This window comes from Microcebus murinus, chromosome 17 (genome assembly GCF_040939455.1).
Source record: "Microcebus murinus isolate Inina chromosome 17, M.murinus_Inina_mat1.0, whole genome shotgun sequence".
Lineage (NCBI taxonomy): Eukaryota > Metazoa > Chordata > Mammalia > Primates > Cheirogaleidae > Microcebus > Microcebus murinus.
In genome coordinates this window covers 60389220-60415435 of record NC_134120.1, presented here as the reverse complement: position 1 = coordinate 60415435, position 26216 = coordinate 60389220, and the positions used below count along the sequence as shown (strand labels likewise).

At 54.1% G+C, this 26216-nt stretch overlaps 1 protein-coding gene across 2 annotated transcripts in view; it reads left to right on the top strand.

The window, feature by feature from the left end:
* The first annotated feature begins 2182 nt into the window (after positions 1-2182).
* The window catches only part of FLT4 (fms related receptor tyrosine kinase 4), a 39689-nt gene continuing 15655 nt past the window's right edge, over positions 2183-26216 (top strand). For both annotated transcript variants that reach the window (XM_012754601.3, XM_075993740.1), the window contains exons 1-24: positions 2183-2274; positions 2771-3015; positions 3231-3343; positions 3461-3623; positions 3818-3957; positions 4221-4389; positions 4698-4815; positions 8137-8291; positions 8366-8528; positions 9980-10106; positions 11224-11332; positions 12201-12563; positions 12824-12970; positions 13079-13210; positions 13362-13468; positions 13763-13898; positions 14282-14386; positions 14731-14844; positions 14982-15070; positions 15167-15314; positions 23525-23619; positions 24000-24122; positions 25062-25173; positions 26111-26210. In XM_012754601.3, coding sequence (XP_012610055.2) covers positions 2198-2274; positions 2771-3015; positions 3231-3343; positions 3461-3623; positions 3818-3957; positions 4221-4389; positions 4698-4815; positions 8137-8291; positions 8366-8528; positions 9980-10106; positions 11224-11332; positions 12201-12563; positions 12824-12970; positions 13079-13210; positions 13362-13468; positions 13763-13898; positions 14282-14386; positions 14731-14844; positions 14982-15070; positions 15167-15314; positions 23525-23619; positions 24000-24122; positions 25062-25173; positions 26111-26210 — 3350 coding nt within the window. In that variant the 5' untranslated portion in view covers positions 2183-2197. The remainder of the gene's footprint in view (positions 2275-2770; positions 3016-3230; positions 3344-3460; positions 3624-3817; positions 3958-4220; positions 4390-4697; positions 4816-8136; positions 8292-8365; positions 8529-9979; positions 10107-11223; positions 11333-12200; positions 12564-12823; positions 12971-13078; positions 13211-13361; positions 13469-13762; positions 13899-14281; positions 14387-14730; positions 14845-14981; positions 15071-15166; positions 15315-23524; positions 23620-23999; positions 24123-25061; positions 25174-26110; positions 26211-26216) is intronic.

Here is a 26216-nt window from a genome sequence, read left to right as displayed (position 1 = left end):
TAGGGAAAAGAACTGCACTGTGGGCGGATGGGGAGAGGCCCTGGGCCCCTCAGGACATGAAGCCAGAGGCCAGGCCTGCCCCACTGTGTCTTGGGAGCAAAGGGGCGACCGAAGGAAGCCAGGTTGGCAGTGTCCATCGCTCTGGAGCCGGCAGGTGTGCTGGATATGTACCCCCAAGATGGGAAGCCACGGCCTCCCCGGGCCCAGCTCGACACCCAGACCTTGCCGTGGAGTGCACGCTCCCTGGTGAGGTTGCCCACAGGCCTGGCCTCTCTCCTGACCACTTGCTGGGCCATCGGACGCACAGCCCTTTCATCCCCACAGGTCCAGCCCACCTGCCACCCCCCTCTTCTGCAGCTCCAAGGACAGACCACCTTCCACTCGGGCACCCACATTCTTGCCAGCTATCTCTCTGGCTGGTGTGGCCTCAGGCACTTTCAGTGCCCTGAAAAAATCCACTTCTCCTTCAAAGTTCAGCTCAAAGGTGCCCTCCTGGGTCCCCTCCGAGCCCCTCCCGGCCCCTCCCTCCCTCATGAGAGGAGGGAGCCCCAGAGGTGTAAGGTAGGGGCTACTAATGCCCAGACCCTGCTGCTGTGGCACATCCACCAGGGGCCCCAGGCAGGGCGGGCCCCAGGCCAGGCCAGCCAGCCTGAGTGTGCGGAGGAGCTCACTGGAATCAAGCAAAGCAAAGACTGCAGGAGGCACAGCAGCTGACCAGGCAAGCGGCTGCATCTCAGGGCGGCTGGAGGGCCTCAGTTTCCCTATCCATGCAGTGAGTCTAGATGCTCCATAAGGGTCTTCCAGCTCTGGCCCATGGTGCAGGGTGTGCGGAGGGGTTTGGCCCAGAGGAAGGGAGACGGGTCGGGGTGGGCAACAGATACTGACTGGTGGCTGTCTAGCCCGAACTATACCGGCATGAGATCTTGATGTGTAGAGTGTGCTGTTCAGGTGCTGCCACCTGGGGTAGCTTGGGGCCCCCCCAACTATTATGGGGTCCCCTGGGTTCCACCCCACCTCGTGAGCTTCAGGGTGGGACCCCGGAGCCTAAAGGAGCTGGACTGGAGAGGACAGAAGAGCCAGACTCCTGCTGCCCTGACTGCTCAGGCCTGTGGGTTTGGGAGGGGCTGGGGTAGGATAGTGAGCTGTGCCCACCACGAGGACAAGGACTTGGGGGGAGGGACAGGACGCAGCCCTGGGCTTCTGGCCACACAGCCCTCCCTTCCTGTTGTCTCAGGATGGTTCTGGCAGGATGCATCTGCCAGAGTTCCAGGCCCAGACCTCCCCTGGGGCCTGCTCCCACCCCCACCAGGATCCCACCCCCCACACATGCTAGCATGTCAGAGAGACACAAACATGCACACTTGCACACACACATAAGCCACACACACCACTCAGGCACAGAGCCACACACAAACACACACAGATTCCCAGACCCAGGCCCACAGATACAGACACACACACACACAGAGACCCATACCTTTCAACACGCACATGCATACACACACCCATCCCATACCCCTGGGGGAGGGTGATGGGCTGGAGGTGCAGGGGCAGGGAGCCTGGCTCCAGTCAGCCTGTAGCCATGGGGGCGAGAGGGGCTTCCCACCCAGGGAAGCAGGTCTATGAGTGGGGCAAAGCAAGAGCCCTGTGGGAAGCCCCCGGGGGGCGGGGGAGGCCTGGGCAGGGAGACCCCCATGGAGGCAGGGCAGCCAGGGCCCCAGTGTGGGCGGAGGCTGTGGCAGAGCCAGAGAACACCTGTGCAGTGGACGCCATGGTGCCTGGGAAGGGTGATGTCATGGGCAAGGCGGGCAGGGGGCCTGGGAGTGGGTCTGAAGTCCAGGAGGGAGGGGCCTCCACGCAAAGCTGGAGGGGTCTGCCGTCTCCCCAGCTCCTGCATGCCAGCAGCTCGGCTTACTAGGCCAGAGGTGGGGGTTCATCCAGCTGTGGCCAGGGCTCACTTGCAGGGCAGGCAGACGTCGGCCTGGGGAGGTTACTGGCTGTCTTGGGGCTTGGGGGCTGGTACTGCCCTGGGGCATGTGGTGAGGCCAGGCCATGCTGTGCCTCTGAGACCCTGAGCTGTCCCCCACCCCAGAGTGGGGTCTGCCCTGTGGGCAGAGGCCTGCTGCTGTCACGTGGACTCGTGACCCAGCGCCATGCTGACTTTCTTTCATCCCCAGGTCTGGTGAGCGGCTACTCCATGACACCCCCGACCCTGAACATCACAGAGGAGGTGCATGTCATCGACACCAGTGACAGCTTATCCATCTCCTGCAGGTATTGGGTCCCCCTGCTGAACGGCAGGGAGGCAGCAGAAGCCAAGGCAGAGGTGGTGGCTGAGGGCCCAGAAGGCAGCCCTCCCAGGGCAGAGTGGCCTTGAGGCTGTTCCAGGCTCCCCTCCCAGGACGTGATGCCTGGAAGTGCTTCCCCAGCCTCACCCACACCCCTCACCTCTCACCTGGCACGCATCACCCTGCACTCACCCCAGCCGCCCTTCACTGGCCCCAGCCCCGCACACTGGGGCCTGGAGATGGTATCTTCCCTGGGGCCCCAGCTGTGATTCAAAGCCTGGGCTTCTCCTTGGGCCAGCCTGCCACATACAGCCCTGGGAGCCAGGTAGAGGCCTGGAGGCCCAGGGAGTGCCCTGCCCCGGGCAGTTCCACCCTCCAGGTGAGACCAGCATGGACAAGGCGTGGCCTTTGAGGGGGGCGCCTCAGGGATCAGCTCTGGGCTGCAGCTGCGGACCCTCTTGACCTCTGCCGCCCTCTCCCAGGGGTCAGCACCCCCTCGAGTGGGCCTGGCCAGGGGCTCAGGAGGTGCCGGCCACAGAGGACAAGGACGGGGAGGACACAGGGTTGGTGAGAGACTGTGAGGGCACGGACACCAGGCCCTACTGCAAGGTGCTGCTGCTGCACGACGCACAAGCCAACAACACGGGCAGCTACCGCTGCTACTACAAGTACATCAAGGCCCGCATCGAGGGCACCACAGCTGCCAGCACCTACGTGTTCGTGAGAGGTGAGGCCTTCAGCGTGAGCGAGGCAGGCTGGGCTCGGGCAGGGTCCTGGGGGAGGGCCAGTGCCTGGCTCTCAGTCCCAGCCCACTGACTACAGGAGGAGAGAAGGGGACCTCACTGCTCAAGAGGGCAGCCCTCAGGCAGGAGCAGCCCCGCCCAGCCCCACAGGGCCTCCTGCGGCTGCCGCACCCTGCCCCACACCTCTCCCTCTCCACAGACTTCAAGCAGCCGTTCATCAACAAGCCCGATACACTCCTGGTCAACAGGAAGGACTCCGTGTGGGTGCCCTGCCGGGTGTCCGTCCCTGGCCTCAACGTCACGCTGCGCTCGGTACAGCCCCACCCCACCCTGGGATCTGGCCCTCCTATCCCAGCCTGGGAGAGGTGGCTGCAGTCTGGACAGGAGGAAGCAGGCAGCCAGGCGCTGACAGTGACCATATCCCTCCAGCAAAGCTCAGTGCTGTGGCCAGACGGGCAGGCGGTGGTGTGGGATGACCGGCGGGGCATGCGGGTGGCTACACTGTTGCTGCGAGATGCCCTATACCTGCAGTGTGAGACCACCTGGGGCAGCCAGGACTTCCTTTCCAACCCCTTCCTCGTGCACATCACAGGTAGGAGCTGCCCCTCCCCCAGCGATTGCTCCTGGTGCCCTGGGAGGAGGACGGGGACCCACCCCAAAGCCCAGTAACAGTGCTGCCACCACCACACTGGTGTCAGGCACTTAACCCTGTGCTCTGTGTGCATTGGGTGTCCATGTGTGCAGTGTCCCGGGAGGGTGTGGGAGTCACTGTGCATATGTCACCAGGCAACGAGCTCTATGACATCCAGATGTTCCCCAAGAAGTCGCTGGAGCTGCTGGTCGGGGAGAAGCTGGTCCTGAATTGCACCGTGTGGGCCGAGTTCAACTCGGGCGTCGCCTTCGACTGGGACTACCCGGGCAAGCAGGTGAGGCCAGCAGCCTTGCCAGAGTGCCTTCCTCCTGCTCATGCCTTCCTGTCCCCAGGAGTCCTCATCACTGACCGTGGCCTTGGTGTAGAGGGTGTGCAGACCCAGGGGCCCTAGTCTGATGGGGAAGTTTTCCACCCCAAGGAAAACTCAGCCTGGGTCCAAGGCTTCTCTGGAGCCACTTCTGGCTGGGCTGGGGTGTGTGCCTTGGGGGTAGTTCTGCGGAGCCTACCTGCTGACCTTGGGCTCCCCTCGTGCGGCAGGCAGAGCGGGGGAAGTGGGTGCCGGAGCGGCGCTCCCAGCAGACGCACACAGAGCTGTCCAGCATCCTGACCATACTCAATGTCAGCCAGCACGACCTGGGCCCTTACGTGTGTGAGGCCAACAATGGCATGCAGCGATTCCGGGAGAGCACTGAAGTCATTGTGCATGGTACGGCCTGCGGCTGGGGCATCTTGTCCGCACATGCTGAGGGGGGCGGTGGTCAGGCATCATCCAGCCTGAGGAACAAGGGTCCTTGTGCAGCATGGGCCTGGCCCAGAGGTCCTGGTGCACCTGGGTGTGGGGAATCCAGCCAGAGGGAAAGAGGGAGTGTGAGCAGAGGAACTACCCAGCTCCTAGATGGCACAGTGAGCCCCAGTCTGTAGACATCTGGCTACCGGGGCCTCGGGGTTGTGGCTGCGAATCCTTGTCAGTGATGGATCAGCCCTGGATTTACGAGGATGCCTCTTATCCGGCAGAAAAGCCCTTCATCAGCGTTGAGTGGCTCAAGGGACCAGTCATGGAGGCCACAGCAGGAGATGAGTTGGTGAAGCTGCCTGTGAAGCTGGCAGCATACCCGCCACCGGAGTTCCAATGGTAACAGCCTAGGCTCCCTCCCCTCACTCCCCTGCCAGGCCCATGGCAGGACAGACCAAGGGGTGAGAAGGGCAGCATCCTCCCTATCAGGCCTGTACCCTGACACCCGCATGGGGACCTGGCCCTCCCTATGAGGCCTGTACCATAACACCCAGGGTGGTGAGACCCTCTCTAAGGAAAGCCCCAAGGAGCATACACATAATACGATAGCTAGCAGCCCTGCCAGGATGGAAGTGCCCAGGCTGGAAGTGCCCAGGCTGCAGCGGCCCAGGCTCCTGGTCTGTGAGCTGAGAGAATGGGACTTCCCCTGTGGGTGTGCTGAGGACCAGGAGGGGGATCCCTCAGCAGTGGTTCTGCCCTCACCCTGTGCTCCCTGCAGGCTCTAGAAGATCCAGCACCTCCCCTCCACCGTGCACCCTCAGGCCATCTGAGCAGTCCACACAGCCCAGCCATAGCAGGTCACCCTCTAGTCTGAGGGTGACTCAGGTTGCTGCCAACCTGTGACAGGTTTAAAGTTGAACACTGGCTTCTGTTATGTGTGGATGTGGTGGCATGGTGTGGGGCTTTATCCAACTGCTCCTGCAGCCCCTCAGCATCTCTGAGGCCCTGACAGCTAGACCCACCTGCACTCTGAGTAACCTCCAGAGTCTGTCCCGCAGCAATGGTTGCAGCTTCCCTAGGCCTCCTTCCAAGAAGGCTGCCTCTCCCAGGACTCTGCTATCCAGAAATGTGGAGATGCCACCAGGGCTTTGATAAATTGTTATGGATCCAGCCCTGGGCTGGTTCTGGCTGCTTGACAGTGAGTGCAAGAGCTTCCAGGAGGCCTGCAGGCTGCAGCGGCCCAGGCTCCTGGTCTGTGAGCTGAGAGAATGGGACTTCCCCTGTGGGTGTGCTGAGGACCAGGAGGGGGATCCCTCAGCAGTGGTTCTGCCCTCACCCTGTGCTCCCTGCAGGCTCTAGAAGATCCAGCACCTCCCCCTCCACCGTGCACCCTCAGGCCATCTGAGCAGTCCACACAGCCCAGCCATAGCAGGTCACCCTCTAGTCTGAGCCCCCATTGCACAGATAAGGAAACAGAGCCCGGGATGGGAAGAGGGCATGCCTGCCTGAGCCCTAGCCCCCCGGCAGGTGTCTCCACTCTGTCTAGCTAGCCTGAGGAGCCTCACCCTTCCAGCCTGGACACTTCCATCCTGGCAGGGCTGCTTTATCTGGTGCTGGGCAAGAGGAAGCCCAGGTGTCCACAGCTGGGACCCCTGCACCAGCCCAAGGTTGGGAAGCAGGCTGCTCCTGGGAGGGCCCAGGGTACCCTGGCCCCAGGCCTGGCGTGACCCTCCCTCTGAGAGCACAGGCTTTGGAGTCCACTGGGGGCTCCTGGTGCAGTACCTTGGGGCAGGCTCCTAAGGGCACTCAGGCAGCCAGGAGCTTCACTCACAGGTGTGGCTCCTAGAGAAACCCTCTAGAGGCTCCTAGAGAACTGCAGCTGCTCTGGGCAGGTGGCTGGCGCTGCTGCGTCCAGGGTCCAGCTCAATCCTTAGGCAACTGGCTGCCTCTCAGCACAGCTTTCCACTGGAACATTCCCACCACATCCAGCTCTTCTCTTCTCACTTGGTCAACACCTGCCTCCAGGAAGTGCCCACCTGGGTCACCCATCCCAGGATGCTCATGGTCACCATAGCCCCATAGATGCCACCTTTTATGTTGCTCGTCGTGTGATGGCTCTGAGTCAGTGAGTGGATGGACGGTCTAGAGCAGCGGTCCCCAACTGTTTTGGCACCAGGGACCGGATTCATGGAAGACAGTTTTTCCACAGGACGGGGGGTGTGATGGAGGAAGGTGGTGATAGGAACGATAGGCAGCAGCTGTAAATATAGATGAAGCCCCGCTTGCTTGCCAGCTTCTCCTCTCCTGCCACACACCGCCTCACCTTCCTAAGTTCCATGGAACATGGTGGGAGATGAGCTGCGCAGCTCTGTGGCCAGGTCCCTAACAGGCCTCGGCCAGTTGGTCGGCAGCTCGGGGGTTGGGGAGCGCAGGCCTAGAGAACACGCAGGCAGGCTGGGCAAGCACCCGCCTCGTGCCCAGCATGGTGCTGACATTACATGCGGTTAGACCTCACGACCCCTGCAAGGTGCATTTCATTTCCCCACTTTTCAGATGAGGACACTGAGGCTTGAGGTGGTAAAGGGGTTTGCCTAGGGTCACAGATCCAGCAAGTGGCAGGCTCAGGCTCTAGCCTTTGCACCAGTGCCTGGCAGAAAACATGGCCTTGGCTGTGCCCCACCCTGCCTTGCTCTGCAACTCCAGGCCAGTCACATCGTTTCTAGATGCCGGCTGTGGTGTCAGAGTTGAGAGCAGGCCACTGTGGCTCCCGCACTTTTGGTCTTTGCCTGAGGGACATGTCTCTCCCAGGCCACACTACAGTGCCCCTGGCTTAGCACACGCAGTGCTGGGAGGGAGGCCTGAGGAGGGAGGCCTTGCCTGAGGGAGGATGGTCTCCAAACAGGGTCCAGAGCCCAGGTCACAGAGGCAGCTGTCCCTTGGGGTGTGGGACATCCAATGGCTCACATGTGCAGAAACATCCATGAAGCACCTGCCTTCTGCAGGGCACAGCTCTGCAGGAAGCAGTCCCTGCCCTCTTGGGGACCCCAGCTCAGTGGGGGAGATGGATGGTCAGTAGACACGTGTGTGAAACCCACTGTGCTGATGGACGCAGGGCAGGGGAGCAGGCAGAGCTGGGTCACTAGAAGGACAGCAGGAAGGCTGCATACCCCAACCCAAATGAAGGTGGGAGGGAGCCGGGAAGATTCCCAGCCACAGGAATGAGTGTCCAAGCCAGGGGGCAGTGTGTCCACCATGTGGAGAGCTCAAGGAAGGGCAGAGGCAGAGAGCTCTGTGGGCACTGCACCTTCACTCCTTCACATGGCCTGTGAGACAGCGTCTCTGAAGCCAAATCCCAGACCCTCCTGAGCTGGGCCAGGTGAGCCTGGCCAAGGGAGGCTGGCCAGGGTCACAGCCACAGGCAGGGCAGAGAGAAGGCAGCTGCCTCAAGCAGTGACACAGTCACCTTGCTCTTGGTGGCACAACCACAGATGCTTTGGGGTGAGGCCAGAGGTACTGCTGCAGACCTCAGGGATGGATTGTCAGGCCTGGCAGACAGGGCCTGGAGGCCATGTCCAGAGCTTTAGGCCAGTTGTTTCCAGACCATCATCCACTGCTACTCTCTCTGGTCTGGCCGCACCCTTCCCGCTGGGAGGCACTGGGGGTGCCAGCGTGGGGCTGGGATACATCCATGCAGCCCCCTGAACTCCCTTCCTGGGCTAGGTACAAGGACAGAAAGGCAGTATCTGGACGCCACAGTCCGCACGCCCTGGTGCTCAAGGAAGTAACAGAGGCCAGCGCGGGCATCTACACCCTCGCCCTGTGGAACTCCGAGGCCGGCCTGAGGCGCAACATCAGCCTGGAGCTAGTGGTGAACGGTGCGCCAAGGATGGGGGAGGGGGCGGGGGCATGGCACGAGGGCCTGCTGACCAGCCACCTGCTATGCCCCCAGTGCCCCCCCACATCCAAGAGAAGGAGGCGTCCTCCCCCAGCATCTATTCCCGTCACAGCCGTCAGGCCCTCACCTGCACAGCCTACGGGGTGCCCCCACCTCTCAGCGTCCAGTGGCACTGGCGGCCCTGGACGCCCTGCAAGACGTTTGCCCAGCGAAGCCTGTGAGTGTGGCTCCAGCCCGTCCTCCTCCATGTCACAGTCTGGGCCCCAGCCCCAACAGTGCTGAACCCACTTCCCAGCCCTCTTGCCCATACCCAGGCCTTGCCCATACCCCTCCCCAGGGCCCTGCTCTGAACTTGATCCCTGTAACTGGTTCAGCCGTAGCCAATCCCTGGGAGCCTCCCTTGTGTCAGTCTTCCACCAGCAGGTCGGGCTGGGCTTGGGAATCTGCCCCACCACCTCCCTGCAGAGCAAAGCCCCCTGGATACACATTGCACCATTCGGAGAGGACCAAAGGATGGGCCTCTGAGCACCAAGCAGGCCGACCTGAGACAGTATTAGGAAACTTGTGCTGTGCCCCAGGGCACACCAGGATCACTCACACACCTCAGCTCATCTAGGCAGTGCTCAGAAAATAGGGTCAGAGAATGGAAGTAACTTAGCCCAAGCTCACAGCTAGAAGCAACAGCGCCCACCCAACTGCTGAGCCCCGCTCCCCTGCACTGAGCTGGATATTAATAGGACAGACAGGCTGGAGAACACTTAGACAATCAGGGGACTGGACAAGAGGGTGCCAGGGTGGGCAGGAGTCCTGAAAGCATTAGGGAGTCAGTGAAGGTCACTGAGCAAAAGAACGATGGCTCAGGTTTGTCTTTGAGCAAGGGATCCTAGTTTGAAGAGCTGGGAGGGATGGAAGCCGGGACTCCAGACAGGAGACAGGGCAGCCCCACTGGCAGAGAGCTGTGGATCCAGCATGGACAGTGGGGAGGCTCAGTAGGCATGGCCTGGGGGCCAGCCCAGGGCAGAGGCAGAGGCTCTGTCCAAGGCTCACAGGGATTCTTCCAGACCACAGGGCCTGTAACTCACGGCTGGCACCTCCAAATCTGATGCCCCACCATTATGCTCTGTGCCAACTGATGGAGCCCTGGACGCCCCAGTCTGCTCCTCCACTAGAGGCAGACCAAACCCCCGTTCAGGTCCTGAGACCCCCATCCAGCAGGAGGCCAAAGGTGCTGGAGATACGTGCTCAGCCCAGAGGGAGGCGGCAGCTCCTAAAGGAGGACAAGAGAGGGAGAGGCCCGTCAGAGGTCTTCCTGGGACAGAGTGGGGACTTGCACTGTCCTGAGTGAGCTGGGTGGGCAGACCCAAGGTGGCCTTTGCAGTTAGGGACACAGAGAAGCAGGTCAGAGTGGTGCATGTGTGCGTGGGGACGCTGAGCACAGGAAGGCTGCCTCTGGCAGCCTGTGCAGGATGGGCTGCTGGGCCCTCCACGTGAAGGGTGGGAGACAATGCTCCAGAAACAACCCTTGCCCTGCGCGCCCAGGCCCAAGGGCCAGCCTTACCTAGCACCTCGTGAGATGACTCTGAGTGTGGCAAAGGCATGACCCCTTCACCCCTCCATGCGGGCCCTCCCTGCCTGGCCCCCTGATCTGCCCTTGTCTCCTCGTCCTAGCAGCCAGCGGCAACAGCGAGACCGCATACCACAGTGCCACGACTGGAGGGAGGTGACCACACAGGATGCTGTGAACTCCATCGAAAGCCTGGACACCTGGACCGAGTTTGTGGAGGGGAAGAATAAGGTACAGGCCAACCGTGTGCCACTGAGGGCCAGGGAGAAGGACAGAGAATCTGGGAAGGGGCCCTCCTGCCTTCTTTGGGTTCGCACCTGGCCTGCAGAGCTTTGGGGATAGCAGGTGCAAGTCGGTGACCTTTGTGCAGTCTCTGGGCCTTGCTCTCCTGCCTGCATGTGAATAGAGGGCCGACCTCCAGCCACTTCCCAGACAAGGAAGCTGAGGTCCAAGGCTGCCTGGCCAGGCCATGGGCCCCGTCCCAGCCACCCACGGGCTGTGAGGGGACAGGGCTGGGGGCTGACCAGGTCTCCACAGAAGGCTGCGAAGCCACTGGACCAGCCTACATGCAATGCTGAGGAGGGGACACTGAACAAAGGCACCCACTTCCTACGGTCACTTCCTGTTTTCCTACACACCTCCAGAGCCTCTTCCTGTTCCAGGCCTGGCCAGGAAGTGCCCAGCTAGGGGGCGGGGCATGGTCTTTGGATGATAGGCAGGGCCTATAGCCCTCTCCCCCGTGTCTCAAGCTTTCTATTGCCTGAGATCAGAGTACTTCTGGAAGCCCAGGACTCACTCCCACCCCTCTCCAGAACCCTGGACATGGGGAGGGGTGCTGTGGACAGCCCTGGGGCTGCTGTGGGCATATTACAAAGGTCTCACACAGTCACCAGCCTTAGGCCACAGCCTGACCCCATCCAGGAGTGGCTGGCCCCTTGGTGTGACCACAGGCTGAATTCTAACCCTGGCTCGGACTGACCCAGGTGTTAGGCTAGCTCCTGGCCCCTCTTCACCATGGCCACACACCAAGCCCAATCACAGCCAGAGGTTTATCTGGTTCTGCCAAATGCCACACCTTCTGATGTCATCACAGTCTATCCCAGCTGTCCATACACTCCCCATGGCTTTTCTGGGGAGCCACCTCTCTCTGTTGCCCGAGGGCCTCTCCTCTTCCCTGCGTCTTCCCTCACCACTCCTGATCCTGTCTCTGAGCTTTGATCATCTCCAGCCCAAAGCCTCAGTGTCCCCCATTACTCTGGTGGGCACAGTGACCTCCTTGCAGAAAAGGAGGGTCTGGGTCATGTGAACTTGGGCAGGAAATGGATCCTTGTGTCTGTGCTCTGCCCAGACTGTGAGCAAGCTGGTGATCCAGGATGCCAACGTGTCTGCCATGTACAAGTGTGTGGTCTTCAACAAGGTGGGCCAGGACGAGCGGCTTATCTACTTCTATGTGACCAGTGAGTGGCCAGACCACCCCCCAGGGAGGGCCACTTCCCTGGGCAGGCTTGGGTGCAAGGTCAGGAAGCAGGTTTGGGATCATTGAGTTTCTGATGTCCGGGGGGCACCCAGTAGAGACATCCAGGGCTTACTGGACCCCTGGGTCTAGGGGAGCAGATTTGGGGTCCATTGGCATAGAGACTGGGTGCTGGTACCCTGGGATGGAATGGTACCCTCTGCCCCCCATCCCTGGAGGCACCTCCCCCAAGGATGTGCCCTGCTCCCTGCAGCTCCTCCCAGATCTACCCCCTCCCACACCCCTACCCAAACCCAGGAGCCCTATGGCTGGCATGTGCATTTGGCCCTGGGGACAAGGTCCATAATAGATTCAGATTTTCAAGTGTGCTAGTGACCTCAGGAGAGCTCAGATGCCCAGGAGTGGACAGTCCCTGGGATGTGGATGAGGGTACTTCCAGGCAGACGGAGGCAGAGAAAACACCTGGGAGATAGGGCAAGGCGGTAGCCCACAAGATCCTGACAAGAAATGGCAGAGAGACAAAAGGAAATTGGGAGTGTGGCACTGGCAAAAGCTAATGAAGAAATGGTCTCAAGAAAAGGACAGTGGTGGGGTGTGGTGGCAAGAAAGGATGAAGACTCAAGTCCCCACTGAGTCTGGCCAGCAGGAATGCCTGATGGTCTGGACTCCTGGGAGAGGTGGGGGCGGCAGCCAGGTTGGGCTCCTCCGGGAGAGAGAGGAAAGGGAGACAGGAGGAGACCTGGTGGGGCTGACTTCAGAGAGCTGGCCCCGCTGGCGCTGGTGACAGGAACAGTGGCAGCTGGGGCAAACACCGGAGGCAGTGTCACAGGGGGTTCCTCTTCCCTCCCTAGCTATCCCCGATGGCTTCAGCATCGAATCAGAGCCATCTGAGGAGCCCCTAGAGGGCCAGGCCGTGCGCCTGAGCTGCCGAGCGGACAACTACACGTACGAGCACCTGCGTTGGTACCGCCTCAATCTTTCCACGCTGCACGATGCTCAAGGGAACCCGCTGCTGCTCGACTGCAAGAACGTGCACCTGTTCGCCACCCCGCTGGCCGCCAGCCTGGAGGAGCCCGCGGCTGGGGCGCGCCACGCCACGCTCAGCCTGAACATCCCCCACGTGGCACCCGAGCACGAGGGCGACTATGTGTGCGAGGTGCAGGACCGGCGCAGCCACGACAAGCACTGCCACAAGAAGTACCTGTCAGTGCAGGGTGAGGCGGGAGGGACTAAGCTTCGCATCTAACCATCGCTGTTTCTGGCTGTGCCCTGCACGCCGCTGGGCATTCGTTCACAACCTGGGTCCTGCAGGAGCATCCCCTTCCCCGACCCCACCGTGGAGGTGCACAGTCTTCTAGCCCGCACACAAACTCTGACCTTCTTTCCACCCTCTGTTCACGGCCAGCAGGGCCTGGTCGAGGGGTGCCCTGCTTAGTGCAGCTCCACTTAGCTCCCTCTCGAACCCTGCCCCTAGCCCTTGAAGCCCCTCGGCTCACGCAGAACTTGACCGACCTCCTGGTGAACGTGAGCGACTCCCTGGAGATGCGGTGCCTGGTGGCCGGAGCGCACGTGCCCAGCATCGTGTGGTACAAAGACGAGAGGCTACTGGAGGAAGAGTCTGGTAGTGAGGGTGGTCAGGCAAAGGGCGGGGTCCGGAGGCCTGCAAGGCCAATCATCCCTTCTCCTCTCCCTGCCAAACTTGCATCTCCACCCCACCCTACCCCTGCAGGAATCGACTTGGCAGACTCGAACCAGAAGCTCAGCATCCAGCGCGTGCGCGAAGAGGACGCGGGACGCTATCTGTGCCGCGTGTGCAACGCCAAGGGCTGCGTCAACTCCTCCGCCAGCGTGGCCGTGGAAGGTCCGGCGTCCGCCCCGGGCTGCTCCACTCTCCTCCCGCCCCCGCTCTGCGCCTGCCTGGGGGCCGTGCAAGTGGTGCCCGCCAGAACGGGCGTTCCTGCAGGCGCGCCTTCCTGCGCACACGCACACGCCGGCCCTCTCTGTCCGCGCAGGCTCGGGGGACGGAGGCAGCATGGAGATCGTGATCCTCGTAGGCACCGGAGTCATCGCGGTGTTCTTCTGGTTCCTTCTTCTCCTCATCTTCTGTAACTTGAGGAGGGTGAGCGTCACTCAACTACCGAGCCCTCCGGGCTCCCGCCTGTGTCTCTCGCGCCAGTCCCCACCCCGGCCAGTCCTTAAGAAAGAGCAGGGTCCACGTCCTGCTTCGCCCCGCAGCCCCGTCTCCCGGGAAGCCTCCCGTCCTCGCTGCCCGGCTCTAGGAGCAGCACAGGTTGTTAGTCCGTCCCCTCCTTAAGTAAGGCCCCCGGAGGAAGTGCCACGCGTCGTGGGCAAAGTGTCACCCAAGCCCCGGTGGTGTGGCCAGATCAGTAAGCTGTCACCACCCCACCCCCAGCTGGCCCACGCAGACATCAAGGCGGGCTACCTGTCCATCATCATGGACCCCGAGGAGGTGCCTCTGGAAGAGCAGTGCGAATACCTGTCCTACGACGACAGCCAGTGGGAGTTCCCCCGGGAGCGGCTGCACCTCGGTGAGGCGGCGCCCTGCCTGACGGAGGCGCCGCAGCTGCTGCCCGGTCTGGGGCGCCTGAAATCCGTCCATTCCCAGAACTCGTGCCAGGAAGGCCCGCCTGGCCCCCGCCTGGCCTGACCTGCCCATCTGGGCATGGGTCCCCAGAGCCTAGGCCAGGGCTCATAGTTCCCACGCCCCGCTGGGTCACTTCCTGCTGCTCTGAGCAGGGTGGGCCCGTCACACCTGGGGGAGGATGCGGGTCCTTCCTGACGCCTCCTCGCTCCTCTCTTCCCGCTCCTCCTGAGCCTGCCTTCCTGGCCCTCCAGCGAGTCAGCCCTCCTGCCCACCTGTCCCCACCCTCGCCCCCATAGGGCCACCTGCAACTGGCTCCCTGCCCTACAGGGAGAGTGCTCGGCCGCGGCGCCTTCGGGAAGGTAGTAGAAGCCTCGGCTTTCGGCATCCACAAGGGCAATGGCTGTGACACCGTGGCCGTGAAAATGCTGAAAGGTGTGGGGTCAGCGGGTGCAAGGGGCAGAGGAGCTGGTGAGGAACAGCAGCTCTGGGTGGGTCAGGGGACTGTGGTACAGGAAGGGAAACTGAGGCTCAGAGCCAGATTCTCCCAGAGTTCTGCAGGGAGGCGGAGGGAGTCAGAGCCAGGTTCCACTAGAATCCCCTGCCTCCGTGGGGCCAAAAAGACCTCCTGAAGACCCTGAGCACCCCTCCGCCACAGCGGCTCCCAAGATCGCGGAGTGTGCCTTGGCTAAGCCAGTGGCGGGGAAGGTGGTGCAGGCAGGGATTAGGGCAGAGGCCAGGGCTACCGCGCGCCGTGCCAGGCCCCGTGTCTCTTCCAGAGGGAGCCACAGCCAGCGAGCACCGCGCCCTGATGTCAGAGCTCAAGATCCTGATTCACATCGGTCACCACCTCAACGTGGTCAACCTCCTGGGGGCGTGCACCAGGCCCAACGGTACTGGGGCGCCCGAGGGCGGGGAGGCCTGTGGGCGCCCTGTGCGCCCCGGGTAGGAGGGGGCTGCTGGGCGTGGGGTGGGCGGGCGTCCTGGCGGGGCTGGCCGTCCAGTGAGCCGGTTCCGCCGGTCCTGCCAGGGCCCCTCATGGTGATCGTGGAGTTCTGCAAGTACGGCAACCTCTCCAACTTCCTGCGCGCCAAGCGGGAGGCCTTCGACCCCGGCGCGGTACGTGCGCGCCCGGGCGGTCCGAGCGCTGCGGGCGGGCGGGCGGGCGGGCGGCCTGCGCGGGGGCGGCCGTGGACTTGCTGTGTGCGCCCGCAGGAGAAGCCCCCGGAGCAGCGGAGGCGCTTCCGCGCCATGGTGGAGGGCGCCAGGGCGGATCGGAGGCCGGGCAGCGGCGACGGGGCCCTCCTCGCGCGGTTCCTGACGGGCCCGGGCGGCGCGCGGCGGGCCGCCCCCGCGCAGGAAGGTCAGCGCCGGGCTTCCCTGGCCGAGTCTGGCCGGCGGGTAAACTCGGGCTCCGCACCCCGGGGCAGCCCAGCCTCGGTGGCGCTTCCTTGGAGAGTTGTGAAGGGCTGTGCCTTGGGAGGGACGACGAGCGGGGACGGTTTCCACGGGGAGCTGACGCGCGACTTGGCCTCGCAGGCTGGGCGCGGGCTGAGCGGCCGTGCCCGCCCGGAGAGCCCCGCGCCCGCCGGACCCCGCGCCCGCCGGACCCCGCGCCCGCCGGCGGTTCGGCGCGGCTGCCCGCGCGCGGCGGGCGCGGAGCCGCGGAGGCTTCACGGGCTGGGAAGGGAAGCGAGTACGGAAACAGCTGAACTGGTCTGGACGCAGTTTGGGTGGTTAGCCGCCTAGGTTGGCCGAAATCGGTGACTGGCAGGGTAGGTCGCGGCCCGGCCCCTCGGAGGCCCCGGGCGTCCAGCCGGCGCAGGGTCCCCGCCCGGGCGCGGGGAGCCCGTCCCCACGGGAAGAAAGGAAAGGAACCAGCGGGGTATAGTCTGCTTGCATTTTGCTGAAGTTACAGTTTATGTGTGGAGAAACCTTAACGCGGAATTTAAAATATGTAAGGAGGTAGTTTCAGCTTAAAAATTAATTCAATAAATTTTTTTAGTCAGCTTCTTAATTTTGAGAGATTGACCAAAATTTTAGGCATATGATGTTATTTTGTTACTATTGTAAATTTATTTGGTCCTAAATCTCACTGGGAAATAGCAGAACGAGGGGGGATTGTAAGGTGGGAATAAGGACTTTAGATTACTTTTTTGTAAGGGGAATTTTTTGTTTTCAGGAGAAAAATAAAATCTGGACTCTTGTAGGTTTTTTTTAAATTTTAGCTTGATTATGTGGAATTTAGTATGACTGATTCTGGTTTGGTCTGATCTGTTGGGACATAGTGTATAAGTTTAGTCTAAAATAATGGCCTCATAATTTTGTTCAGAATTTTTTGCTTAAGTGAGAATGTGACCAAAACTTAGGGCTTTGGCAACATTTTTTAGTTACTATTATTTTGGGTCTTTGGTCTCAGTATGTTATTTATAGGTTATGATGTCCTCATAGTCTGGGTTTTTTTTTTCTTTTGAGTTTTTGTTGTTTTAGTCAGACCATTTGACCTTTTATGGCTTTAATTACTTAAAACTTTTGAAAGAATATAGCATATCAGGGAGACTATTATTATGACTGTTAAGAGGATAATATTAAGAGTTGGGAGTATTTTGTTAAATTAATTAAAATTAAATAAATTAAAGAGTGAGTCATAAAGAATTTGTTTTCATCAAGTAGTCTGTTTATTAATTTTTTATAATTGAATGTTTATTAATATTAATGTGTTTATGTGCAATAAGTAATGTCAGTAACTGTACTTTTTTTACCCAGTCAGTAAATATTTAGGATAATTTTATTATTTAGTATGACTTTAGTAAGAGAATTTAAAGAAGTCTGTGGTGTAACTGTACCCTTTGTAGTAGAATCTGATGTAGTCTATTATGAGGGATACAGTTTTAATTACTGTCACATTTATTTTTAAACAATTTAAAACAGTAACTTAATGATGTCCATTTAGAAGGGTGAAGGCCTTTTGATAATTGTTTAAATCACAAATCACCTTAGATGACTTAATGAACTGATGTTTTGTTTTTGACTGATTATGGAGTAATAAAGATATCATTAACAATTTTCATCTATATTGGCCTATTTTTATTAAGGTATATAGGTTGTCTAGGTATAAGGTTGGCTATGAAATTTTTTTACAAATAAAGGTATATCCCATTGGTGTATATAAAAGACCCCTTTTTCAGTTTTATTGTTTATAGAGTCATTAAGTAAGGAAAAACTTGAGAGGTAAGAATCTCATGATAGTAGGGAAGTCTTGATATGTGATCTTGGGAAAGTTGCCTAAATCTAGGATGTCATCTGTTTTGGGGGAGAAACTTTTTTGGTTAGTTTTATCTTAAGATCATTAGTGGGTGCATACTGTTAAGAATTTGAAGGGGCCCTTTGAGTTGTGAGATTATAAACTTGAGGTTTAAGGTCCCAAAGTTTTGTTGTAGTACACAGGTGGGAAGAACAGTCTTTTCTTGATGTCATTTTTAAAAGACCCAATATTCAGGTTTTATATTGTGGAGGGTCTGATTGTCTTTAGTCAGTGGACCACGAAAAGTTTTTTTATCTGATGAAAATATATTTTGGCATAATGTATTAAAGTCTTATAGCATTTAGTGATATTAGAGTTTTCTAGTGGAAGGTATATGAGGTTTTATTACTAGGAGCATGGGCCTTTTAGTGATTTTTAGTGACATCTTGACGATTTTACAAGGGGTTAACTTATGTTTTTTACTGGAAATAGATTTGATTGTCATTAATTTATAATATCTTCGACTAATGCAATTCAGTAGATTTAGTTAGTTTTGTTATTGTGTTGGTGTTATTGTGTTATTTTGTTATTGTGTTTAGTTAGCTATGTTTTTGTGTGTGTGGTATCTGTTTTATAACCTGTCTAGTGAAATAAATATTTATTATTAGAGTTTTTAGAAATATCCCATAAGATTTGGAAATCTTGTCTAGCTGTGTGCCAAAAAAAAAGAAAGAAAGAAAGAAAGAAAAAGAAATATCCCACAAGAGAAACATTTTTAAATAAGCTTTTAGTTATTGTTATAGTATTAATCTTCTTATATGGAAAAGCTTTTATATAATCATATATTGAAAATGACAGGCTGGTTGCTGTGGGTCACACCTATAATCCTAGCACTCTGGGAGGCTGAGGCAGGAGGATGCTTGATCCCAGGAGTTTGAGGTTGCAGTGAGCTAGACTGACGCCAAGACATTCTAGCCCATTCTAGCTACAGAGCAAGACCCTGTCTCAAAAATAAATAAATAAATAATTTTAGTAATCTGGACTACTAATAATACCACACTAATACATATATATTTTTATGGCTTATGGAATGTAGAGTTTTTCATAATGGAAGTTTTAAGGACTCAGGAGGACTAGGTGGCTGTCTAGGCTCTTGATAAAAATCACACTTAATTTTGGATTCTTTTTAATATTAACTTTGTTTTTTAAATTTAGGCACATAGCCCTGCTCATTAGATGATTATCACAGGTGTTTTGACTTGGGCCATGGAGTTTATTTAAATTGTATATTTAAACAATTTTAATATTGGCTGATTTAGCATGAAAACTTGGGAAAGTATTTTTTTGGTATTTAATTACATTTTTTTGTTTGGGTTAGTAATTTTATAAACCAGTAAGTCTCTTTATTAGAAGTGTGGGGCCGGGCGCTGTGGCTCACGCCTGTAATCCTAGCTCTTGGGAGGCCGAGGCGGGCGGATTGCTCAAAGTCAGGAGTTCAAAACCAGCCTGAGCAAGAGCGAGACCCCGTCTCTACTATAAATAGAAAGAAATTAATTGGCCAACTGATATATATATATAAAAAAAAAAATTAGCTGGGCATGGTGGCGCATGCCTGTAGTCCCAGCTACCCGGGAGGCTGAGGCAGGAGGATTGATTGCTTGAGCTCAGGAGTTTGAGGTTGCTGTGAGCTAGGCTGACGCCACGGCACTCACTCTAGCCTGGGCAACAAAGTGAGACTCTGTCTCAAAAAAAAAAAAAAAAAAGAAGTGTGGTAATTTTTATTTAGTCTAAATGATATGATTTTAAAGATATTAGAAACCTGTATTTATAAATGTTTGCCAGGGTATTTTTATTCTTTTTATGAACCTCCTTAGAGACATAACACTCTAGGATTTTTTTGCTTGTAAAGAGCTTTCAGAAAATGTATTAGAATTTAAATAATTAACTGAAATGACTTAAAATAGTCATAGACACAATTGACAAGGAAATTTGGTTATTTTGTGGCCTATCATAATTTAACTTAATCATAATTATGACAATAATGTATATTAAGATATATTATAATTGTAGGAATCTCAAAATTTTAGAAAATATATTAATACATTTATAGAAGTATAAAATTTGAAGAAAGCTAAACATTACTTTTTATTTGACAGTATTTATTATGTAGTTTAACATGTCAAATAAGCCTGTTTGTTATCTGTCTTTTGGATATTGTAGAGGCCCTCTGTAGCATCTCAAAGTTAGTATGACGTCAGAAAAAAGACTTAATTTTCAATTCAAAATTTGATTTTAGGAAGACTGTCATATATATCAAAGGTTTAAAACACTTAACCAAAACGGGATTATAGGTCATTGCAAAATAATAATTTATCCAAAATGATAATTAAAAGGTTTTAAAAAGTAAAAATCCTTATTTTTTGATAGAAGACTTGGTTTTTTAAATAATTAACAGACCTGAGAAAGACAGCATGAGACAGAATTTGTCTTCTTTTTGTAGTTTATGCAAAAAGTGAACAATCATATACAAAACTTAGTTTTGAAAAAAAATTTTAAAAATAGAAAATTTAAAAGTGAAAAACATTTTATTATCTCTTATTATGACATGAAATTTTTTAAAAGAAACAACTAAATTTTATTTTCTAGTTTATCGATATTAAAGTTAATTTTAATAAAATTTTGTAAAGAAATTTATCTAATCTCAGTCAGCTTTTGACCACCACATAAGATTTTTACAAGCCTTTTATAATTTTTATAAATATTTAAATATTTTATATATTATTTTTTCTTTGAAACAATCTTTTAACTTTTAAAGTAGACAAAATTATTTTTTTAACAAACAGAAAAAAGTTATGTTTTTATAACTTTTTTATCAAAGTATCTTTTTTGTTTATATACTCTGTATATAGAATTTTTTCATATTTAGTAGTTTTCATTGCCATATTAATTATTAATAACTAATTTTTAATGAAAATGCTAGGATGTAATTTTGAACTGTTATATATTGCTATTTATAGATGAAAACTATTTTATAATTTTTAATTGCTTTAATTTTTTAAATATTATATATTTAAATAATTTTATCATTTTATAATTTTTTAGAAAGATATTTTAAATGTTTTATTTGTTAATAGATTTAAATATAGTTTTTATATCATGTCAAAATAAGATGTCAAAGCAGATAAACTTAAAACCTATGGTTAATAGCTAATGTTTTAGTATTTTAACTTTTTATTTAATATAACATGACTAGGTTTTAAATTATTGTTAAACGAATTTTTAACTTTGGTACTGGTACTGTCTTTAGTGTCTTTCCTAGTCGTCCTGGATCTCAGCTAGCCACATGGCACCCGGGACTGTTATGAAGGTCAAGGCCCATCTGCTTCTTGAATTTATATACCATGTGTACAGCTCAGGACAGATGAGACAGCTGTGTAGACAGTGTCTGGGGGATTGAACTCCCAGAATAGCCAGGAGGCAAAGCTGGTCTGGGGAGGTAGGGCCCATATTGAGCTTGACTTAAGTCTTACAGTTGGCCGTCTAGGTGCTGAGACTATGTCCCCAAGCCTCACCACGTTCACCTGTTTAGACCCCAGAATCCAGAAGCTCAAAACCAAAAACATAAGCTCGCAAATTAAGCAAGTATTAAAAATTTTAAAGAAGCAGTATTTTTATGACCTCAAAACATGTAGCAGAGGCAGCATAAACCTGTCTGACCAGCAGACTCAAGCAAAAATGTCTGAATTATACTTAACTGATAATTTTGAAGTCATTTTTATTTTATTAACAATTTTTAAAATTTAGTTTTACTTATTGAATATTATCCCATATATATAGCACATAGAGACATATAGATACAGACAGAAGCAGATCTTATCATTTTTATAAAGGATTTTTATTTGTTGGCTTTTAAATCATTTTTTAATTTATACCATTCATCTTTTAATTATCTGTTTTATTGTCCAAAACAATTATTAATTAGGCAACCTTAATTTTTTTGTAGGGATAACTCTAGGTGAAATAAGGTAGAAAATTTATATTTTAAAAGCACAGAGCTGAGACTTTAGGCCTACATATTGTGTCATCATTTGCCCAAATGAAGGAAAAAGGTGTTGGTAAAAATCTAGTTAAGACAAAATGACTAGGAAAAGCACCTTAAACAAAGGTAAGGCTTAATATATACAAGCCTTAATATGTATAAGCCTCTTAAAATAATGATAAGAGTTTTTAGTGTATAGAGATAGACACCTTTATAGATGGAGCTTTTTTATAGATGTAAATTTTTTTTAAAAGGGTTTTAGAATAGTCAATTCAGTGTCATACAGGTGTATTTTGGAGACCAGTTTGGTTTAATAGGTGGTCTTTTAACTTAGCTATTGCTTTTTAGTTAAAATTATTGTGTTTTAGGGTGGAGCCCATTAGGGAATAGGGCATAGAAAGTATTTTCTTATGTCTAGACTCAGCATGTATAGATCTGACAAAAAGTAAGCCTATTTTATCCGAGGGCTTCCTTTTCATAAACACTTTATGCAGGATAGCTTTTGTGGTGGTTTTTATGTTTTTGTTTTTTGCCTTTGGGGCAGAATAGCAATTAAGCCAAAAGGTTAGTAGATTTAATTTTTTATTAATTTTATTTATTTTTTATTAATTTTATTAATTAATCACATAAGCTTTTTATGTATCTTTTATAGAGTCTTTTAAAAGAGGGAATAAAATATTTCAATATTTTTAGAAGCTTCTATACATTAATGGGCATCCCTGGGCTGGGCATGGTGGCTCACACTGTACTTTGGGAGGCCAAGGCAGAAGGATTGCTTGAGCTCAGGAGTTTCACACCAGGTGGGTCAACATAGCAAGACCCTACAAGAAATTTAAAAATTAGCTGGGCATGGTAGCATCTAGTGCCTATAGTCCTAGCTACTCAGGAGGCTGAGGCAAAAGGATTGCTTGAGTCCAGGAGTTCAAGGCTGTAGTAAGCTATGATCACACCACTGCACTCTAGGTTGGGCAACAGAGAGAAACCCTGTCTATAAAAAAAATAAAAATTAAAAAAATTTTAAAATTAAAAAAAATAAAATGCATCCCTGGATCAGAATAATTCGGGAGCCCTCATTTTTAAATGTACTTTGTAAATTACATTGTTATTTATTTGGAATGTTTTGCTGTAATTTTAAATTATCTTTTTAAGATTTTATTCTTTTTGTGTTTGCTATTCTGAGGTCCAGTATTTATGTGCATATAGATAGATGTAGCCAGAAGGTAGAGTGCTCAGTTTGTTTAGAAATTAAGGATCCCACTTTTACCTGGAATCTTGACTTTGGCTATCAGATCCCATTGATCAACTTAACCAATAATTTTTCTCTACCTAAGCACAGAGGAAAAAGAAACAAAGAGGATAGAACACAGAAATTCCTGCAAATTTTTAAAAAGTGAAGTTTGCACAGTTTTGCCATTTACTCCACTTTTTGCCTAACCCAGTCAGACATCTGAGGCCTCTAACTGTTCCAAGCCAGTTAATTACTGGCTCCAGTCCTGGCTCCTGTCCAGTTTTTGTCAGACTTCTGAACCCAGTCTCAAACTCAGATGGCTCAGGAGTTTGGGGAGGGAGAGACAGAGACAGAAGCCTGATGACCCCCAGTTGCTATGAAGAACACTGGGCAAAATGCTTGGTCACTCGGTGCTCCTGAGGTCACTGGGAGCTTGACTTCAGTCTCACTTCTGACACCGTCTGTTAAAGGAAAAACCTTAGACAAATAAAATTTAACAGAGTTGAATTGAGCAAAGGATAATTTGCAAGTCAGGCAACCCAGAATCGGTTTAGAGAGACTATACTACCACAGGGTCAGAGAGGATTTATGGACAGAAAAAGGAAAATGACATACAGAAAACAGAAGTAGGACACAAGCAGCTGGGTTGGTTATTGCTTGGTATTTGTCTTACGTGTACATGGTGGAAACAGTGGGCTGCCTTCGAGTGGCCAGAACTCAGTGACTGGTCAAGAGCAGGTTATAGTCTGTTTACATATCCAGTTCGGTTTCAGTTCACTAGTATGGAGAAACCTTTAGGCCAAACTGTAAATATGTAAGGAAGCTGCTTTAGGCTAAACTTCAGGTGCAACAGTATTTACTACTCTGGGAGTAGTATCTTACTACTTACTAGTGAGTAGTAAGTAAGTGGGGCTGAGGGGTAGGAGACAGGGGACATGCTGGTTAGGGGCCCAGCCCCAAGGGAGGCAGCCAGGGCTGGGTGAATGAACATTCCCTTTGGGGCTGGGTAGAGGATGGAAGTCATGGAGGAGGTTCCCTCTAAGACCACCTTGCTCTGTACAGCCGAGGACCTGTGGCTGAGGCCCCTGACCAGGGAAGACCTTGTCTGCTACAGCTTCCAGGTCGCCCGAGGGATGGAGTTCTTGGCCTCCCGCAAGGTGAGAACCCCTGGCAGGCCCTCCAGAGGGGAGAAAGGCGCGACCCCATCAGCGTGCCACGATGTGCTCCGTCCTAACTTCACCCCTGCGGTCCGCTAGCGTCCCTCCCGTTTTGCAGAGCAGGGTGTGGAGTGGGGTCAGGCAGACTCCACAGCCGTCCCCACAGTCCCACGAGCCCCCTCTGTGACAAGCCCAAGGGATGCACTGGGCTCTTCCCCAAGAGAGCAGGGCTTGGGCAGGGCACGCCCGCCCTGGAGCTTCAGGTGCGGCCGCTGGCGCCTGCCCTGACCGGGCGCCTGCCCTGACCGGGCGCCTGCCCTGACCGGGCGCCTGCCCTGACCGGGCGCCTGCCCTGACCGGCGCCTGCCCTGCGCTCCCAGTGCATCCACAGAGACCTGGCTGCTCGGAACATCTTGCTGTCCGAGAGCGACGTGGTGAAGATCTGCGACTTCGGCCTGGCCCGAGACATTTACAAAGACCCCGACTACGTCCGCAAGGGCAGCGTGAGTGCCGCCCCGAGGCGGGAGGCGGCGAGTCCCCCAGGCCGGACTGCCGGGCTCGCGTCCCGGAGGGCCGTGCTGGTGCGACGGGGACTCCTGGGCTGCGGGCCTCTGCCCAGCACTGGGCCTCACTGTCCCCGACCCCACCGAGGTCTGAGGGCCTGAGCCTGCAGGGCCGCTGTGGCGCCGTGCAGGCAGCCGGGGGTAGGGCAGTGGAGACGGCAGTGGACGGGCGGGGCCCACGGTGCTCCCCTCCTGCGCCCTGACTTGCTGCGCCCGCCCTTCGGGCCTGGGTTGCGGAGGCACCGCATGGCGTCTGTCCTGCAGAAGGGCGCCCATTGCGGGGCCATCTCAGGGCCGGGCTCGGGAGGTGGGTGCAGCTCCTTGCTGGAGCTCAGAAGCACAGAGGGGTGCCTCCATGAGCAGGCAGCGGGATCACAGCTCTGTGGGCAGAGGCACGGGGTGAGCAGGGTGGGTCCAGGGCGTGGCCTCAGGTGGAGGCCAGTGTCCCGCTTGCATCTGCAAGGGGCCCAGAAAGCTGCAGTGGCGGGATGGGGACTGCTGGGGTGGAGGCAGAGGCCAGTCAGGAAGGGTGGGGCCGTGAGAAGGAGAGAGGCATGGGGAGGATGCAGCAGGAGCCACAGGAGCCACGCGGCTCCTACAGTGAGGACAAAGGAAATGGGTAGAGTGCGCTTATGGGGGAGGTGAGGAAGGTGTGCAGCCATGCCGTTTCCTTGGGGCCTGCTGTCGAGGAGGGGGTGCAAGCACCTCTCACCCACCCCTGAGAAGAGGAAGAGAGGGGCCTGGCCAGACCCAGGAGAACAGCAGTGGGAAGAAGTCTTGGATCCAGGCAGAAGGGACTCCTTGGGGCTTGCCTGAGTGTCTGGCCTCAGCCCTGTCTCCCCACCAACCGCGGGACACACCTCCTTCCCCCACCCTCAGGCCCGGCTGCCCCTGAAATGGATGGCCCCTGAGAGCATCTTTGACAAGGTGTACACCACGCAGAGCGACGTGTGGTCCTTTGGGGTGCTGCTCTGGGAGATCTTCTCCCTGGGTGAGTGTAGGGGGTGCCCGGCCCGGTAGCATCCAGGTCCCAGCTACTCGATAGGTCCTTCTAGTGCCAGGGACTGGGCACCTGGTGGTGGACACCAGGTGGTTCTGAGGCAGGTAGTTCATGGGCCACCAAGAGCCCCCCACCTCTCCTTGGCCTGGCCCAGCCTTTAAGAGGACTTTGTCTCGGACATGGGCCACCCCCCACCCTGGCACCACTTCTGGAGGGTGCGAGCTCAAGCCCATGCCAGGTTCAGCCTGTGCATGTGGCAGTCCCCAGCTGGCCACAGTCCCCAGAGGGAGCCCGGTGCAGATTCACTGACACCTACTTACATGAGTCCCACAAGGGAACTTGGGCCCCACAGTGAACATGCTGAAGTCTCATGGCAGGAGAGGGGAGGCAGTGAGCAAGAAGAAAAGTTAAAACGTCACCAAATGGAAACAGTGCTTCATGCTATTACCGAAACTACAAGAGCAGGAAGACCCTGGCGGCTTGTGTGAGGCAGCAAGGCCCAGGGAGGGAGGACAGCACCCAGGGCCAGGGGCATCCAGGCCCATGGCCTCCTGTGTTGGAGGTGGCCAGGGTGCAGGCAGGCAATGTCAGGTGCAGTGAGAGGCAGGAGAGGCTTTGTGGAAACTGGTTCTATGTGGCTCCCCAACCCCCGAGGATCCTGTAACTGTGATTTCCTAACTGTCTGAAATGCGTGGATGCTCAGGGCAGCCCAGCACGCGGGCGGCATCATCCTCTCTTACCCTCATGAAGAACTAGTGCTGGGAAGGCAGTGACTTGCCTATGTCCCAAGGTAGAGCACAGCGTGGTGAGCTATCATCTCCACCTGCCGAGGGGAGCAGAGGGAGGGGACTGGATAGGAATGATTTAGGGGGCTGGGCTGAGCAGTCAGCAGCCTGCTGTCCACCCACCCACCCCTTCCTGCTGTCAGGGGCCTCCCCCTACCCTGGGGTGCAGATCAACGAGGAGTTCTGCCAGCGGCTGAAAGACGGCACCCGGATGAGGGCCCCAGAGCTGGCCACTCCTGCCATGTAAGT